The following is an 18,561-nucleotide window of genomic DNA, read 5'->3' as shown; positions in this document are numbered from 1 at the left end:
AATAAAACTTTCAAAAGAACAATTTGGTTAGTTAGAAAAAGGAAGAAAAAAAGGGGTGGACCGAGGAGTAGCTAGGGAAAGGGGAAACAAAATACATAGCATGTGTATATTAAATTATCAAAGAATGAACTATTATTTTAAAGGGGGAGTGAAAGGAAGTCAAGTGCTTTGTTGCAGTGCACCTGTGACGCCCAGTGAGGCAGACAGACGACTCACCTTCTCCCCATCCACACAGATACTGAGGACTCTGGTGCTGACTTGTAGCCAACGGTCAGTGGGGTTGAGGACACTCAGGAGGGTCTGAGAAGCAATCCCGACACAGCACGCGTGAGGAAACCTCAGCTCCTCAGGTACTCTGGCATTCCCTGCATGAGACAAAGTCAAAACGGAGGTTACACTAAACATCTGACTAAGAGGACTACTGGTTAAAAGGAAAGCATTACACAGGAGTGTCCGATTACACCCACGATCTACAGAATAAATGCCCTAGAAGTGTAAGAGTCCTTGACATAACAAGTCTCAGTGGAAGCTGCCAATAGCTTCCTCTGTCTCTTCTATACAGCTCTGAGAAAAACAATGCAATGTAAGTTAAGCTAATCGAATCAGAATTTACAGCAAATCAAATCTTTGTTGTTGCTATCATGCCCTTTATCTCTCCCAAGTCTAAGCCACTGACAGCTGTGAAGAGAAGCTCCAGAGGCTTCTTCCAGGTGTGCCTGGCTACAGTGTCTTCACAGCACTATCTCCCTCCTCCTCCTCCTCCTCCTCCTCCTCCTCCTCCTCCTCCTCCTCCCCTCCTCCCCCTCCCCCTCCCCACCTCCTCCTCCTCCCATTCCGATGGCCTCTGTGTACAATGCCCAGCTCCACTGAGCCGATGTCTGTCATCAGGGAAAGCATGCTGTGGGTGAGAGCAGAGTTCTGCTCCTCACTACCATCACACCACACCCTGAAGCACCAGGGGAAGGTAGCCCGTTCTGGGAAATGATCTGGAAGAGAACATTTCCTAAGTAAAAGAATAGCAAAAATCAAGTGCAGAGGAAAAGAAACATCAGGACGAAGACCCAGAAAACTATCAGCATACAGCTTACTGCTGTTCTAAGCCAAGTTCAGGAACCCCTTCACAGAAACATTCTGGTGCTCTCAATAAAAGACAAAGGAAGAGCTTGTAAGAAGCTCACCTATAATCCTAGCACTTAGGAGGTACAGGCACGAGGATCAAAAGCTTAAAGGTTGTTTTCCCTACATAGAAAGTACGAGTGAGGCCAATCAGGGTCCTGATTTTTTAAAAAAGGACAAATAAAATAAAAGAGGGGGTCTAGAGAAATGGCTCAGCAGTTAAGAGAATTTGTTGCTCAATAATGACAAACTAAGTTCAAATCCCAGCACCTGTATAAGGCAGCCCACAGCCACCTCCAACTCCAGCTCCCAAGAAATCCAATACCCTCCTTCAGCCTCCATGGGCAAGTGCACATGTACGTGTGCATACATTCATAAAGACACACACAGATAAATCTTAAAAATTAAAAAAAATTTCATTTCAACCAATGTTTCTTTGGAACAAACTAGCTTTGTGGACCCATTTGTGAAAATGCAACCTTTACAGAACAAAAACTATGACAAGAAAAGTCATCTTACCAAATCCAGACATCATCCCTGAGTCCCAAGGTTCGGTTTCACGGTTTGCACCAACAGACTGCACAGGAAATGGCTTTGCTGTATTCAGCAAGTTCTGGTGTCCAGCAGTAGGACACAGGTTATAAAGAGAAGAGGGACCCATCATTCCAGAGGCAAGATTTGGTCCTACGCACATCCCAGAAGCCATATGTTCTGGTACAACAGGAGGATAAGAAGAACATCCTGAAATACCAAAGACCTGCATGCCTGCATGGCACTGAGGCAAGGTGGCATTCCCAGATGAAGGGACTGGCCCCAAATACTGCTGGGCCACAGGAGCTGTGTAGAGAGAATGTCCAGTCCAGAGGGCAGCGCACAGAGCAGGCTGGTTCTGCACCTGAGCAACAGAAGCATGACCTGAAATGTGGGGAGTAGGATTGTGCTGGTTTGCAGAGCTGCCCAGATTAGGAATCTGGCTGCTGGATCCACTGCTGGCGGTTGAGAGACCAGTAGACATTAACCTTTGACCTTCGTCCACAGCTTTCTGGCTCAATACAGGGAGGCTTGGTATGACTGGCCCAGACCGGTGGCTCAGACCTGGCTTGTTCAGGAGAGCCTGGCCAATCAGGTCCTGTTCACTGGGGCCAGATGTTGAATCTACCTTACTGGCTTCCAAGTGATCTTCACTTTTGGAAGAAATATCTTGACTCGGTGTAAAATTAGGGTCTCCATCTTCAAATCCACTACTCAAAGAAGGAGTTTCTGTCACTTTTCCTAAACGAGACTCAACCCGGACAATACAAGGCACTGCTACTTTCTCGGTATTCTGACCTGGAACTTTGTCTCTTAGCTTCTCCACAGTTCGCTCCTCTGATGGAGTTGGACTGGCTCCAACAACTGTGGTGCTCAACTCACTGGTGAGATCGCTCTAAGGATGACAAATTTTGTTTTTTAATAATTCATAGATTAAACAAAATGTAACAGATTCAAACAATGCTGGTATAAATCTCAAGTAACATGAAACCTACATGGTATCCTGAAACACAGCGTGTACAAAGGAAAATAACTGCAAATATGAAATGCAGGCTTATACATGAAAACTGCACCCCCTGTTTTAGAAAAGTCTTATGGTAGGAGGGAAATAAAAGGTAAACACCAATTGCATCTAAAACATTTCAATAAAGAACCAAAGTCAGCTAACATTTTTCAAATTAAAGGATTCTTTGTAAACTTTATAAAATAATATAAATTAGTAAATAAAAGTATAAAGGGCAGACAAGCTATCAAATGATATGGACATGAGGTTAGAGTCAGTACAAAGCCAGCTCCCAGACCCTCCCAAGTCCATTATTTGTCTACGCTATATTAAATATGATAGGAATATATGATATTTTGAGTACTAAGTGTTTTCCAATTTCTAAATGACGTTATGGTTCTTTTTTATTATTTCTTTATAATGCACAACCTTGAAGAGTAACAGCTATAGACCTGCAAGATGAACAGTCTAGAACTAGCACACAAGAGCACACTTAACTTCATTTATTGTTTTTGTTTGTACTGGAAGTTTATACTGAACCAAAGTTTTAGAAACAAAGATATAAGCCAAGTGGTGGTGGTGCACGCCTTTAATCCCAGTATTTGAGAGGCAGAGGCAGGTGGATCTCTGTGAGTTTGAGGCCAGCGTGGTCTACAGAGTGAGTTCCAGGACAGCTAAGGCTACACAGAGAAACCCTGTCTCAAAAAGAAAAAGAAAAAAAAAAAAAAAAGGAAGAAAGATATAGTAAACAGAGACTAATGGTAACAAAAAAATATGTCCTTGGGCTTTAATTACTAAGTGACAAGCACTAACTTCATGCCACAAGCCTTCACAAAGGTGAAGAAAATAGGATTAAAGAGGGCTAGTAATCCAAGAAAGCAGCAGGCCCCATCATTCAGCAGTTCAACACTATGCTAAGAAAACAGACTCAGGGGAGGGGGGACAGGAGTGGGTTAATTTAAACTAAGGATATATAACAAAAGCCTCATGGAACCTCACAACTTTGTAAGCTAATTAAAAATGTAAGTTAAAAGGAGTTTGAATGGAGGTACCCAGAAGATATGAGTTTGGAAATTCCAGTGCCAGGTATAGAATACTTCCCTATGAGCTAATGGTCAGAAAGATCCTAGAGACCCCCAAAACAACAAAGGCTACTGCCACTGCTCTTGGGTGCTCACCAGAACTAAACGGTAAGAACCTATTAAAGACACAGCACACTTTGGTTGCAGAGCATAGGGAAATCAAGCTAGACCTGACCCAAAAACTTCCTCCCTGCTGGCTAGCCTTCACAACATTGAAAGCTGCTATGCTGACCACAGGAGGAGAAAAGTTATCAATGGACTTACACAGCGCTGGACCATGCATGCTACAATACTGATCTGCCAAGAGAGATGCACTCACTGGGCAATAGTGGCATGATTAGTACTGGGGTAACCAACTGCTTTCTGACTGGATTTGAGAGTTGCTCCATGGGAAGGAACTCATACCTGACACTGTAAACCTGGTCAAAAGCCCATGGCTAGGGAGGTCATAGGCCCTAGGGGAACCTAGTACTATTGTTTTTGCTAAAAGCATATGTAGTCAAAGTATCTTCTAAATATTTATTTTTGGTTGTGAGCCTAGCCTTTAACGGCTGAGCTATCCCTCCAGCCCATCTCCTAAATATTTAGGTTTACACCTGTAAATCAATGCTGCTCTCATCCTTGGTCAAAGATGCTTCTATTTGAAGTGGGCAAGAGTCAATGTAAAGACTTAAGTACAAATATATACATACATTAATTCATTCTAAAGATACAGAACAGCAACACAGAAGTTAAACAGGCCAGGATTCCAGTTTGAGTCAAACATCACTAACACTTTTGGTCTTGAAGTGGCACCCACCTTATGGCCCTCTGAGCTTTCATCAGCAGCTGTGACGGGAAAAGTGCTTTCCCGTTCAGACACATAAGTCAGCCTGCTCAGATCAGCATGGGAACATGTCAATTTTGACAACCCACACTCTGAGTGGGGTTTCTGGGGATGAGCTAAATCAAGAGACTCTAGAGCACACCTGAAAGAGAAAGAGGAACATGGTGTTAGAATCTGTATAAGAAAATGACCACAACTGTCTATCTAAAGCTTGAAGTAACTCAACCACAAACTTACCATCTTTAATTAAAATAATCAATTACATTTCTACAGATGAGCTACTTGGTAGCTACCATTAAAGAAAAAGTTGTCTCATTTTCATTAGTAAACACCATATATAGACACATAACAATTATTCATCCAATAAAAATTGAGTATCTGGCATATAGCAGTTAATAAAACCATTTAAAAAAAATCCCTATCCTCAAAGAGCAAAAGCATCACAAAACATTATGTAGATAAGGAAAAAAAATGCCCACGTACTGCTAATCAAAAGGTAAAATGAGTAACTTTTGGCTGAGCAATTAAGCAGCACCTAGAAAAAGCTCATTGACTCAAATATTCTATAGCTGAGAAATTCATCCAGAAAGAAAAAAATTGAGAAATAAAAACACTTCATAAAAGGTCAGTTTATTGATAATAAAGTAGGAAGCTCAAATGCCATACAAGAGGAACTACTGCACGGCACAAACATGCAGCAAAACACTCTTTAACCACTATAAACCATGCCGTTAGGGCTGAGAATGGAGCTCAGTGGCAGAATGCTTGTTAGCATTGCAACATATAACAAAAACAAAAACCCCAAACCTTGCTGCGGAATACTATGCTATGGCTCAGAAAGATTTTTACAACATATTAAGTAAAACAAAAACAAAATTCAATGGATAAAGGCTAAATGTGGCACAGTGGCAAATCATGCCCAAAAACCTGGGTATCAATCCCTAGTACCAATACAAAAAATACATAATAAAAAAGCAAAATGAAAAAACAGCCTTTGCGATGGAACCCACATCTATTTACCACACACACACACACACACACACACACACACACACGCACTGGTGTTACTTCTAGCGTATTGTGTTTTTCAGCAGCCGTCAGGGCCTCCAGCCAGATCTGGGAGAAAAGAAGCATGCTCAACACCTCAGCCTAGAGAGGCTGCTGAGGTGCTTGCCGCCAGACCTGACGACTGGCGTTGAGTCCCAGGAATCACACAGTGGAAGGAAAGAGAAAACCAACTCCTACAGGCTCTCTGTCCTCTGACCTCTAAACAGGTACTGAAGTATATGCATCTTCATGAGTGTGAGTACAATCAGAGACACCTATGCATGCTCCATATACACACAAATACATGTAATTTTAAGAATATATTCCGGGCTGGAGAGATGGCTCAGAGGTTAAGAGCACCAACTGCTCTTCCAGAGGTCCTGAGTTCAATTCCCAGCACCCACATGGATAAATCTTTAAAAAAAAAAAAAAAAAGAAGAATATATTCCACAAGTGTATCATAGAGTTCCCTCCTAAGGGCAGAAGGCAATGAAGCAGGAAAATTATTTTTTAGAGATAATGCCTGAATTCACACAGCTAAAAAAGAGGCAGCTTGGGAAAGTTAGTAGATAGCTCTGAAATCAACTATTTTCTAAAGCATAACATTTTCAATCATTTCAGTAACTACTCAAATTTGTTCATTTAAATCTTTCAGAGAAACACCTGTATGATATCTTATGAAGCCACAAAAAGATAACATTTGCAGAATTAAAAATTAAAAGAAAATTATTCATTTCTATGTTATTAAAATAGCAAAACATGGGGCTGGAGAGATGGCCCAGAGGTTAAGAACACTGGCTGTTCTTGCAGAGGACCTGGATTCAATTCCCAGCACCCACATGGCAGCTCACAACTGTCTGTAACTCCACAGGGGATCCAATGTCTTCTGGCCTCCTCAGGCACCAGGCACACACATGGAACACTTACATATATGTGGGCAAAATACTCATACACATGATTAAAAGATAGTAAAACATAAATAATATACTAAACGATACTAGAAAGACTAAATAAACCATGAAAGTCCTAGCCTGGTTAGCATTAAACTGTCAACTTGACACAGCCTAGAATCCCCTGAAAAAGAGTCTTAACTTTATCAGGTTGGTATGTGGATATATGAGTGCGGGATTTCCTTGGCTGTCTTGAGTGGCGCCATCCCTAGGCATGGACTGTATCATGAAGGCTAGCTAAGCATGACTCTTTCAGTCAGAGAGCAAGCCATCAAGCAACATTCACCAGGTTCCTGCCCTGGTACCTCTCAGTGACGGACTGTGACCTGGCAGTGTAAGCCACAATGAACGTCCCCTCCCAAGCTGCTTTTGGTCATGGTGTTTTATCACAGCAAGAGAAAGGAAACTAAAGCAGGCCCATTATGCATTCTGAAATATCACTACTTTTCATGTTGGGTTTTTTTTTTTTTTTTTGGTTTTTCGAGACAGGGTTTCTCTGTGTAGCTTTGCGCCTCTCCTGGAACTCACTTGGTAGCCCAGGCTGGCCTCGAACTCACAGAGATCCGCCTGGCTCTGCCTCCCGAGTGCTGGGATTAAAGGCGTGCGCCACCACCGCCTGGCTTTTTTTTTTTTTTTAAAAAGGAACAGCAGAATATAGGATCTGGGGAGATGGTTCAGTGGGTAAAGTGCTGACAGCCAATCCCGAGGAACGGAGTTTGAGTGCCCAGTACCCAGGTAAAGAAAACAAGAGCAAACAAAGAGACAAGTCCAGCAGCTGGGCAGTGTGTATCTATACCGCCAGCAGGGGACTGGAGAGGAGAATCTAAGGGGCTTGCAGTCAAAGCTCACTGGCTTGGATAGAAAAACGGGTGAGCTGCAGACTGCCAAAGACCCTTTCTCAATATAAGATACGGTGGGAAACAACAGCTGGGGAGACAGGCAGGTGGATCTCTGCTGAATTCAAGGCCACGCACAGAGACTTTATTTCAAAAATTAAAAGTAAAGAAATTAAAAAGGTATTTTAGTGACAGCCTTTAAGAGACGAACCTAGCCAGGCAGTGGCGGTGGTGCATGCTTTTAATTCCAGCACTCAGGAGGCAAGAGGCAGATGGATCTCCGAGTTTGAGGCCAGCCTGGTCTACGGAGAGACCCTGTCTCAACAAAAAAAAAAAAAAAAAAGCAAAACAACAAAAAGAGATGAACCTAAAAATGATTTTTCCTCTTTTATGATTTTTTACAATTTAATTTTCCTATATATAGCACAAATTTTTAAAACTTAATAATCAAGGTGGAACATATCTAATCAAAACACATTGTATGCCTGTATGAAATTCTCAAATAATGGAAATAAACAAAAATAAAGTTAAATAAGCACTTACCCTGATAAGCTTCCAGAAATCTCACTAGGAGAAGAATGGCTGAGTGGTGAAGTAGACAGTCTGAAGCTCCCCTGCTCTTCCAAGCCAGATCCACCACTCTTGGGAAAGGCATTTTTCACATCTATTATGAAGGTGTATTCTCCAATAAGAACAGAAAACAACAATAACAAAAACCACACAATTTACATGCGATGGATCACTGATACTTACCAACACTATTAAATAAGACTCTACAACCTTCTTCAAAAGTGACGTGCTTGTCACTGCTGCTTGTCTCACTGACACATTCCTTTTTCCTTTGGTGTTCTCTATTATCTTGTATTTCTTCACATTCTTCTAAAAGGCGAAGGCATGGTACTCTGGAGTCCCTCACTGATGAGTAACTACTGGGTGTTGGAGTGGAAACCGAAGCAGCTTTCTCATTGTTCTGCACATCTGGTAATTCGTCAATGGAGCATGTCTTCCTCCCTGTGGCTGTGTCTCCATTCTCTCTGATGTTTGTAAGTACCGAGTTTGAAGAGGTTATTGTTCGAAGTGATGCTTCAGTCTCACTCTCTGTATTTTTACCATAGAAAACAGCTGCTGAATCTCCTTTAGGTTCCCTTGTATTAGTAGCAGCAGCATTCACTATACTGATGTCTTGAAGAGTCTGCTGTTTGGGCAAACATACATCCCAAATGTCACATGTGCCGGCTCTCGAAAACGGCTCCCGTGCACCTTCACAGCTACTAATTTCTGTTTTTGTAAGGTACTTCTCCATATCAAATGCATTGGATCTGTTACTTTTTTCTACATCATTAATTAGGAAATGAGACATGGTGGAACAGTCCTCTTGTGTATCATCATCCTGAAAAGTCTGGCCTCTTCTTTTATTTGTAAGTGCCTTCATCATGGCAACAAGCTGGGCAGGATCGGTACTCAGGGACACATCTGCAATGGCTGAAGCAATGGTGCTTATTCTCAGGACAGAGTCTCCACCGCCAGACAGTGTGTTCTGGTGGTCTTCCAGTCTGTCAGTAATGCAGAAAGTGTCCTAGACATAAGAAAACGTTTATTAAATAACTCCCTCTACTTACAAGGACACGTACAGATCAGTTTAATCTTTATTTAGTGTAGTCTTCTCTTATTCAAGGGCTATCTATGTACCTAGTGGATGTCTGAAAGCAAAGACAGCACACCAAACTACACACGGACACACAGACACACACATAGACAGAGACAGACAGACAGACAGACAGACAGACAGACACACACACACACACGCACACACACACACACACACTATGCTTATTCCATTCCTAAACAACATACATACCTATGAGAAAACTTAATTTATAAATTGGGCACAGAAAAACATAATGGGAACCACAGTATAAAACTGAGATGGGCCCAACAGCAAAAACTATAAATTGCTATTTATGGTCAACACATTAAAACATCTACCTCTGGTGACAACAGGCTAGGCAGTGCTGACGTCCCACTGAGAACTGGAACCGACAGCATGTTTCACAGCACCCCCTTTGCTCAGTGTGCTGGCACATGTCTATAACCTCCACAGGGGAAGTATAGGCAGGAGGGTCAGGGAACAGTTATTCTCAGTTATGTGTGGGGTCAAGGCAGCCTGGGCTACAAGAGACACTGTCTCAAACAAACCAACGGAAGGAAGGAAGGGAGGGAGGGGAGGGAGGGAGGGAGGGAGGGAGGGAGGGAGGGAGGAAGGGAGGAAGGAAGGGAGGGAGGGAGGGAGGAAGGGAGGAAGGAAGGGAGGGAGGGAGGGAGGGAGGGAGGGAGGAAGGGAGGAAGGGAGGAAGGGAGGGAGGGAGGAAGGAAGGGAGAGGAGAGGGGAGGGAGGAAGGAAGGAAGGAAGGAAGGGAGGGAGGGAGGGAGGGAGGAAGGAAGGAAGGAAGGAAGGGAGAGGAGAGGGGAGGGAGGGGAGGGAGGGGAGGGAGGGGAGGAAGGAAGGAAGGAAGGAAGGAAGGAAGAAAAGAAAGTTTTATTAAACAGTCTATCAAGGAGACAGGTCATAATTTCCTGGATAATCACTAATATAGAAAAAAATGTATGAGATTAATAGAAAAAAGAAAACACAATCCTATAAAATACAATCCAAAAGAAAAAGAATAAAGATCAGAGGAAACAGCCAACAAATAAGAGAGAAGATTCAACTGGTCATGGACTAGAAATTGCATAAAAGAAAGTACAGTGCTCACTTTGGCAGCACACAGACTAAAACTGGAACGATACAGAGAAGATGAGCATGGCCCCTGCGCAAGGATGACACACAAATTCATGAAGCATTCCATATTTTAAAAATAAATAAATAAAAGAAAAAAGAAATGTACAAAGGCTGGGAAACTGATTTAAAAAAAAAAGTCTCTTTCTATTTTCTTAAATGAGAAGCATCCAAAATAAGAACAAGGGAAGATTAAAAGTAAAGGGCCAGCAAGATGGCTCAGTGGGTAAAGGCAACTGCCGCCAAGCCTGATGACCTACATTCAATACCTGGAGACCCACACGGCACACAGCAGAAGGAGAGAACTGACTCCCACGAGTTGTCCTCTGACCTTTACACACACACTCTGAGGAACACAGATAAATAACTGTGTCGTTCTTAACTATAAAAATGTCATGGGTAAAACACAGCATGACAACACAACCCTAGGGAAAAAGTTTGTATTTACATGGTTGATACCAACCTCAGGGGTAAAAAAACAACAGGAATAGAGGGAGACGTGCACAACGATAAGAAGTTAATTAATTAGCCCAACAAATTTGATTTATATAGACCTAAAACTATAGCCTCAAAAAATTTAAAGCAAAAACAGACTCATAATGAGGAACAGACAAACATACAGTCATAGTGGGTGGTATTGAAACCTAAATGACTGAAGGAATAGCAAAATAATTTTAACATGCAATCAACTTTAGCATTCTTGTTTAACAAAGTTCACATTAATGAAACAAAAACAAAAGCAGATAATAGTTATGCAACAGGTGTTCCCTTCAAGTGAACAAAATGCATTTTTAAAACTGAACAAATCCAGATCCATTAAATATATGTCTTGGTAAAATTCAAATGACTAAGAGCAAAAATCTTGAACACAGAACAATTAATCTAAAAACCAAACATTTTAAAATCTGGAAAGATAGCTCAGTGGATAAGAGCATGTATTGTTCTGACAAAGTACCCGAGTTCAGTTCCCAGCACCTATGCCAGGTGGTTCACAACTGCCCAAAACTCCAAGTCCAGGAGCAGGTACCCACACACATATGTACAGTCCCTATCCTCATATACATATAATTAAAAATAATTTATAATTTAAAATAATAAAAATAATTTTTAAAAATCTGGAAAATCTCATAAATGTTTGAAAACTAAGCAAGATAATTTTTTTCAAAAGGCAAAAATTCATGAGCCTAAGGAATCAGAAAATATATTGACCAGGGATGAGGGATATCAATCAGTAGAAGAATGCTTGCCTAAATATATGTGAGGCCATGGGTTCAATCTCCAGCACAGCCAGAACGGGAAGGAGGATGGGCAGGAGATAGGGGGAAAGTGTTGATACAGGTAGACTGGGGGGTGAGGAAGGAGGACGGGCAGGAGAGAGGGGGAAAGTGTTGATACAGGTAGACTGGGGGGTGAGGAAGGAGGACGGGCAGGAGAGAGGGGGAAAGTGTTGATACAGGTAGACTGGGGGGTGAGGAAGGAGGACGGGCAGGAGAGAGGGGGAAAGTGTTGATACAGGTAGACTGGGGGGTGAGGAAGGAGGACGGGCAGGAGAGAGGGGGAAAGTGTTGATACAGGTAGACTGGGGGGTGAGGAAGGAGGACGGGCAGGAGAGAGGGGGAAAGTGTTGATACAGGTAGACTGGGGGGTGAGGGAGGAAACTGAATAGTGAAAATATGATGGATCAAAACATGAAATGAAAGACAAAACACAGGTTTCAGCAAAAACTGTGTTCTCTGGAAAATTCATACCACTAGATAAATGCTCATATTAGGAAAACAATACAGAAAATATAGTAAAATACACAGAAAATTCAGTAAAAGAATCAGTGAGCTACACATTCATCCCAGGAAGCTAGGAAAAAAAACAAGGCCAGTCTAAGCTACATAATGAGTCCTTTTCTAAATAAAATTAATAAAATAAAGCCACACAACTTTAAAACCCAGCACTAGGGAGGTTGAGACAGGCAGATCTTGGTGAGTTCAAGAAAAGCCTGGTCTACACAGTGAGTTCTAGGACGCCCAGGGCGACATAATGAGACCTGTCCCAAAGGGGGAAAAAAACTATTAAAATGTTTCAACTACTTGAGAAAAAAATCTAACAAAAGACAAGGAAAATCTGCCCAGTCATAAAATGTAGAGGAAATTTACAATAAATATTAAGGAATAACATGTTTATAGAAGATTCAGTAGAGATTTGAATTTTATTGTTCTATAGAATAAATATAATAAGGTTGTTGGCGGGTTAGTTGTTTGGTATATAAGAAAAGTATGGAAATGATTTTAGTAGATGCCAAGACTTACTATCAAGAACAATATTTACAAGTGACATAACACAGACAAGACCAAAGAAACATTATCTTGCAGATCTGATTTATTATAAAGTCAGCACATTAGTGGAATAGAGAAAGCATGAATTAATTAAAAAAAAAAAAAGTAGATACTCTTAAGAGTGAAAAGGCTAAGCCAGGCATGGTGGCTACTCTGTGTAATCACTCAGGAGGCTGAGACAGAAGACTGACAGAGTTTGAGCCCAGCCTGGATGACACAGTTCCTCTAAGACTAACCAGCACTACACGGTGAGCCCCTATCTTGGAGGGAAGCGGGGGTAAGTCACAAACTGGAAGAAGATAGGTGAAATTTTCATGACCGACCAGAGATATAAAGAAATCCTACAAATGTAATTTCACCTAAGAAACTACCTAAAAGACCAGCTAAAGTATAAAAGTACTTAACTTCATTAGTGATCAGTCAGAGGAATACAAATTAAAACAAAGAAGTACCACCACAGAGCTATTCAAGTGTTTAGTAATCCCATTGTGAGGAGAGGTCATGTGTTAGCATGAATTATTACAGAACACTGGAGACATCTATGTTGGGGCACCTACTCCAAACACTAGGCCAGAGGCACTTCAGTGTGAGCCACAAACGTGTGCCAACCATCAGCTGCATTAGGTTGTTCACAGCACACATTCACTAGCACTCATGTAGTAGAACAGAGCATACTAAGTAAAATGACCTTCTATCACATTCCTCTCCTGAGTAAAAGCTGAAGCAAAAGCAGTCAAAGAAAAGGAACACACTACATAGTTTCCTTTATATAAAGTCAAAAACAGGCAAAAAGAATACAGTGTCCTGGACACTAGTAATAAGTACTGTTTAGAAAAGGTTTTAAAAAAGAATTCTGAATTATTGGCAATTTTTGTTTTTTGGTTCTGGAGGTAGAAGTTGACAGACTTCCTACTGGCCAAGTCAAGAAGGACGTAACACATCAGACAGGAAGAACAAACCGTGTATGCATACATCACACTGTTCTTTTTCTTCATCTGGGACACACAAATTTTAATAACTCATTCATTGTAAGTCGTTTTATATATTCTTCTGTGTGTACATTATAAATTGATTTTTAAAATGGTTCTCATTTAAAGGACACTGTAACAAAATTGAAGCCAGGAAAATAAGGCCATACATTTTCACAAGTGTCCTTGGTCCATCTTATTTGAAAGCCATATCAAGATAATATAAGGATCCCTTTAGGAAAAGCTTGAGCTACCTCTGTCTTGCTTTTGTTAGCAGTTAGTGTCACATCATTTTCATCCACCTGTGACGTACTCTGCAGTTCTTCAGCCTGAAGTGTAACTGATCCTTCACTTAGCTGTGTCTGGGACTGTTCATTTAAATTTCCTATAGAAGATAAACAATAGTCAACTTAAAGGCATGTATTACCCCTCATAAATAATCTGAAATAAAAAAGTACCAGTCAAAATGATTAATTGTCAAGGAAAGTATCTTTGTGCTGCAAACATAAGTTGTCCTCAGTATGACTGCTTAAATGATAAGACATCTAGACAAAGGACAAGCTTTGATGGAAATCTCTGAATTTTAATCTCCCCTACAAATATTCACAAAAACTAATTTAATGTATTTTGGCTTCAAATACTGAGTTCAAAATTATACACTTCTTCAGAATGATAAAAAATTAATTAACTACACACACGGGCCCTTTATCCTAAGTCCTGTTTTGGAACACAGGCTCTTTAAGAATGGAACACATCTTGGGTTATAGAGATGGTTCAATGATTTATAGCACTGGCTGTTCTTCCAGAGAACCTGGATTCAATCCTCGGCACCCACGTGGCGGCTCACAATTGTCTATTACTCCAGTTCTAGAGGATCTAATGCCATTTTCTGGTCTCCACAGGCCCTAGGCATGCACGTGGTACACAGACATATATAAGACAAAACAACCATACATACATAATAAAATAATAAAATTTTTAAAAGAATGGAGCATATATTATTCAACTCCATATTCATGCAGCAAAAGACATTGGGTTATCAAAGAGGAATTGCTCAACAACTTAGTTAAACAAGAAAGTCTAACAAAATATTTTCTATTAGCCAGGAATGATGATACACACCTTTAGCATATCTGAGTTCAAGGCCAGCCTGGTCTACAGAGTGAGTCCAGGTCAACCAGGGCTACATAGAGAAACTGTCTCAAAAATAAAAAACCACCAAACTTTCCATAGATATTGCAGGAATATTAGGTTATATGTAGACTATTATACTATAAATTCAAAGTATCTCTTTAAAATCTATCTAAATAATAAATATAATTCCTATTATTCCTTAACAGCAATAATTTAATAAGCCAAATTTAACTAGGTCACTTGAAGTTATTTTCATTTGCTATAGTAGTTTATACAAAAATTTGGGTGGATTTTGGCTGTCTTCCCTACTTTCAATTGAAAAGAAAATGTGAGGTTATATAAAAATCAAATCTACGCCGGAAGGTGGTGGTGCACACCTTTAATCCCAGCACTCAGGAAGCAGAGGCAGGAGGATCTCTGTGAGTTACTTTGAGGTCAGGTAGGTCTACAGCATGAGTTCCAGGACAGCCAAGACTGTTACACAGAGAACCCTGTCTCGAAAAACAAACAAACAAAAAATGACAACAAAAAAATTAAATGTGCAACCAATGTTGAAAAGTTACAAAGCAATGTATATCTTCACCCACAGAGATATGATCATGTGATTCCCAGGACTACACGTTCAGACACAAGTTTCTTGAAGTCTTTCATTTAATCTACTACCTGAATTTAAATCGTGGTGAAGATGAGTCACTTCTTTTTCCAAATTACTTCTTGACACATCAGATTTCAGTAATGCAAAAGGTTCTCTCTCCTCTGGTGATCTAATAAAATAACCAAATGATGGCTGCAAAAATAATTAAGCACAAATTAATCTTCTTTTGAAAAGCTCTTGATATAATACTACTAAAACATTAAAATGACTTCAACAATCTATTCTTGCCACTTCACTTCAAGTCCAGACAGAACCTTTGGGCTGGTTCTCCATGGCAGTACCTGCCGTATCCATGGAAAGACCTGGGTTCTACATGCAACATGGAAGAGGAGGAGAAGCTTCAGACAAAACCTTTTCTTTCTTCAGTCCTAGCTGTCATTGAATCACTGTACCTAATGTCATTAGATAAGCCTTCCTAAAAACTCAGAACAATCCAGAAGTGACACTTGAGTCAGTCTTTAATAACCGTGACAAACATTCACTATTAGGCACTATTCTGAAGGTGGGGGGATATGGTAGAACTTAAATATAGCATGCCTTGAGATTAAGCACACTCCCACTGACTTTCATGGAAGTTTCAGAAAGACATAGGCTCAAGGAGAGAACTAAATTTGCACTTTTTTTACATGACTTCAATATCACAGATCTAAAATACGAATTCAGTTTCTAGTTGATATTCATTTGGAAGTTTCTTCCCTTGACCCAGTAAACTGAATGTGTAAAACTTCCTAATACCAAAATAAAAATTCTGAGTCAGACCTCTTTTCCTAAGATCTACTGCTGTGTTCTTCTGTTTAGGAAGGAGTTCAGAAAACTATTCATGGTGGCACATACTTGTAACCCAACACTTAGGAGGAGAGACAAGACAGATCTCTAAGACTTCAAGGCCATTTTGGTCTACAATTTTCAGGTTAGCTAGGACTAACTACATCCCCTATATTAGAGAGAGAGAGAGAGAGAGAGAGAGAGAGAGAGAGACAGAGAGACAGAGAGACAGAGAGACAGAGAGACAGAGACAGAGAGAGAGTGAGTGTTCAGAGTCAAGGATATGGCACACAACTACAATCTGAACAGAGTAAGATGAGAAGAAAACTACAAGTTCAAGGCCAGCCTGGGCTACATAGTGAGACATTGTTTCAAAAGCAAGACAAAACAAAAAAAGAATGACTACCTTTCCAGTTCTTTCATAATCACAAAAACCCCAATCAATCCACCTCTTTCAAGCATTTTATTTTTTAATTCACTGCATGGATTAAGACAGTTGTTCAAAAGTACAGTTTCCCAGCACTCAGGAGGGAAAGGCAGGAGGATCTGTGAGTTTGAGGACAGCCTGAGCTACAAAGCTAGTTCCGGGACAGCCAGGGCTACACAGAGCCAGGACTACAAGACCCTGTCTTGAAACACCAAAAATAAAATAAAATAAAATATGGTTTTATATTTAGGTTCAGTAGTTAAGAGTGTGCACTACTCCTGCACAGGACCTAGGTTCCGTTCCCAGCATCCACATCCATATGACAGCTCACAACTGCCTGTAACTCTAGCTCCAGGGTATCCGACACCCGCTTCCAGCCTCTGCAAGCACTATATGGATGTGTACTACTGGGAGCTGCTGGGAGCAATGGCTTTACCAGAGACCATGTAAGTATACAGCAGGTGACAACTAGTGTTCAGCAGGCCAACCCACTAGATGAGCAATTCCCTGATGGGGAGTCCCACTTGGCAAAGCCGTGGGGTCACTGACTAATTGACTGGTTGCTCCTGTCTGTAATTTCTCTCATGTGCCACTACATTCCTTCCCTAATAACAGCTATGGGTGTTTGCCCACTGCCTGTGTGTTTATCTCATGTACATAGTCCATCTATTGGGCAAACACATAGCTGTAGATGGTCAGGAAGAGGATTTTTAAAAATAATTTATTTATTTTCCTTTCATGTACATTCATGTTTTGCCTGCATTTATGTCTGTGTAAAGGTGATGGATCCCCCGAAACTGGAGTTACAGACAGTTGTGAGCTGTCATATGGGTGCTGGGAATTGAACCTGGGTCCTCTGAAAGAGCAGCTGGTGCTCCTAACTGTTGCCATCTCTCCAGCCCCGGAAAATGATTTCTGTTTAAGCTGTATAATTCTGATAAACAGAAACAATGCTGGGATATTTTTCATAACTGACATAGGAAAGTAACAGTATTCTCAGTTACAAAGACAGCTAATTTTAGACTTCAGAACAAATTCAAAGCAGACTAGCTGCCCCCGCAGAGAATACACAAGGACAAGTTCCCAAGCGTCTGTCGAATCAAGGCCAGGCATGAAGTAACTTTGGTAGACATAACCCTCTGCAGTAATGGACTTTCTGCAGGTACCCCTAGCATTCAAGGTTCAGCCAACTAACTGTTTATTGCTTAGGTCCCAGATTTCAATGCCACTTTCTGTCTGGGAACCCTGACCACTAAGGCTACGGGCATGGCCAAGCATTACTCACTGGCTGGTCAGTGTGACATCTCTAGCCTGAGAGAAACTGTGTCTTATCATGTGTTAAGAGAATGGATCGGTCCCTGAAAATGTAACATATAATTGTCCAGAGTTTGGCTGAGGAGTGAGAGAGTGAGAGAGTGAGAGAGAGAGAGAGAGAGAGAGAGAGAGAGAGCTGAAAGGGAGATGTAGTTGGGTATGCAGAGAGAGCTGAGGAGAGAGAATGAGTAGCTAGGTAGAAGAGAGAGCAAGGAAGATTTTCAGAGGATTTTTTTCAAGATGGAGTAAAAGAGAAAGTTACCATCAGAAAGTGTTTTTTCCTTAGAAAAAGTTTAGCTTTCACCACATTCATGGATTTTTTTTTTTTTCATTCCCTGGTGCTGCCTGGAAGTGGCCCTCCAGTATGTACAAATCCACACAGACACATGCATGTACACATAATTTTTAAAAATTAATTTAGGGGCTAGAGAGATGGCTCAATGGTTAAAAGGACTGACTGCTCTCCCGGAGGACCCAGGCTCAATTTCTAGCACCTACCTGATGGTTCACAACTATCTGTAACTTCAGTTCCAGGGAATCTAACTTCCTCTTCTGACTTCCACAAGCAACATGCATGCACACTGCGTACATACATACATAAAGGCAAAATACTCATATATGTAAAATAAATAAATCTTCTTAAAATTTTTTATATTCTACTCAAGTTTAAGAAACTGTGGAGCCGGGCGGTGGTGGCGCACGCCTTTAATCCCAGCACTCGGGAGGCAGAGGCAGGCGGATCTCTGTGAGTTCGAGGCCAGCCTGGTCTACAGCGCGAGATCTAGGAAAGGCGCAAAACTACAC

General features: G+C 41.0%; 1 protein-coding gene and 1 non-coding gene across 7 annotated transcripts in view; one reads left to right on the top strand and one right to left on the bottom strand.

Annotated features, from left to right (window-relative positions):
* The window catches only part of Cep192 (centrosomal protein 192), an 88,948-nt gene that overhangs the window by 39,976 nt on the left and 30,411 nt on the right, over positions 1-18,561 (bottom strand). For all 6 annotated transcript variants that reach the window (XR_008219233.1, XM_052742403.1, XM_052742405.1 and 3 more), the window contains exons 15-21: positions 15,260-15,383; positions 13,717-13,847; positions 8,145-8,967; positions 7,935-8,055; positions 4,532-4,700; positions 1,636-2,542; positions 217-365 (exon numbers count right to left, since the gene is read on the bottom strand). Coding sequence is in view for 5 of the 6 variants with exons in the window: in XM_052742403.1 (XP_052598363.1) it covers positions 217-365; positions 1,636-2,542; positions 4,532-4,700; positions 7,935-8,055; positions 8,145-8,967; positions 13,717-13,847; positions 15,260-15,383 (2,424 nt within the window). In the remaining variant the exon portion in view is untranslated. The remainder of the gene's footprint in view (positions 1-216; positions 366-1,635; positions 2,543-4,531; positions 4,701-7,934; positions 8,056-8,144; positions 8,968-13,716; positions 13,848-15,259; positions 15,384-18,561) is intronic.
* On the top strand, positions 10,137-10,243 carry LOC128113138 (U6 spliceosomal RNA). Its single transcript, XR_008219358.1, has one exon. It is a non-coding gene; the product is annotated as a U6 spliceosomal RNA (small nuclear RNA).

The sequence above is a fragment of the Peromyscus californicus genome, unplaced genomic scaffold, assembly GCF_007827085.1.
Source record: "Peromyscus californicus insignis strain IS unplaced genomic scaffold, ASM782708v3 Scaffold_17__1_contigs__length_78620276, whole genome shotgun sequence".
Taxonomy (NCBI): domain Eukaryota; kingdom Metazoa; phylum Chordata; class Mammalia; order Rodentia; family Cricetidae; genus Peromyscus; species Peromyscus californicus.
The sequence above is the reverse complement of the archived record's forward strand: the minus strand, read 5'-3'. Positions and strand labels throughout refer to the sequence as shown.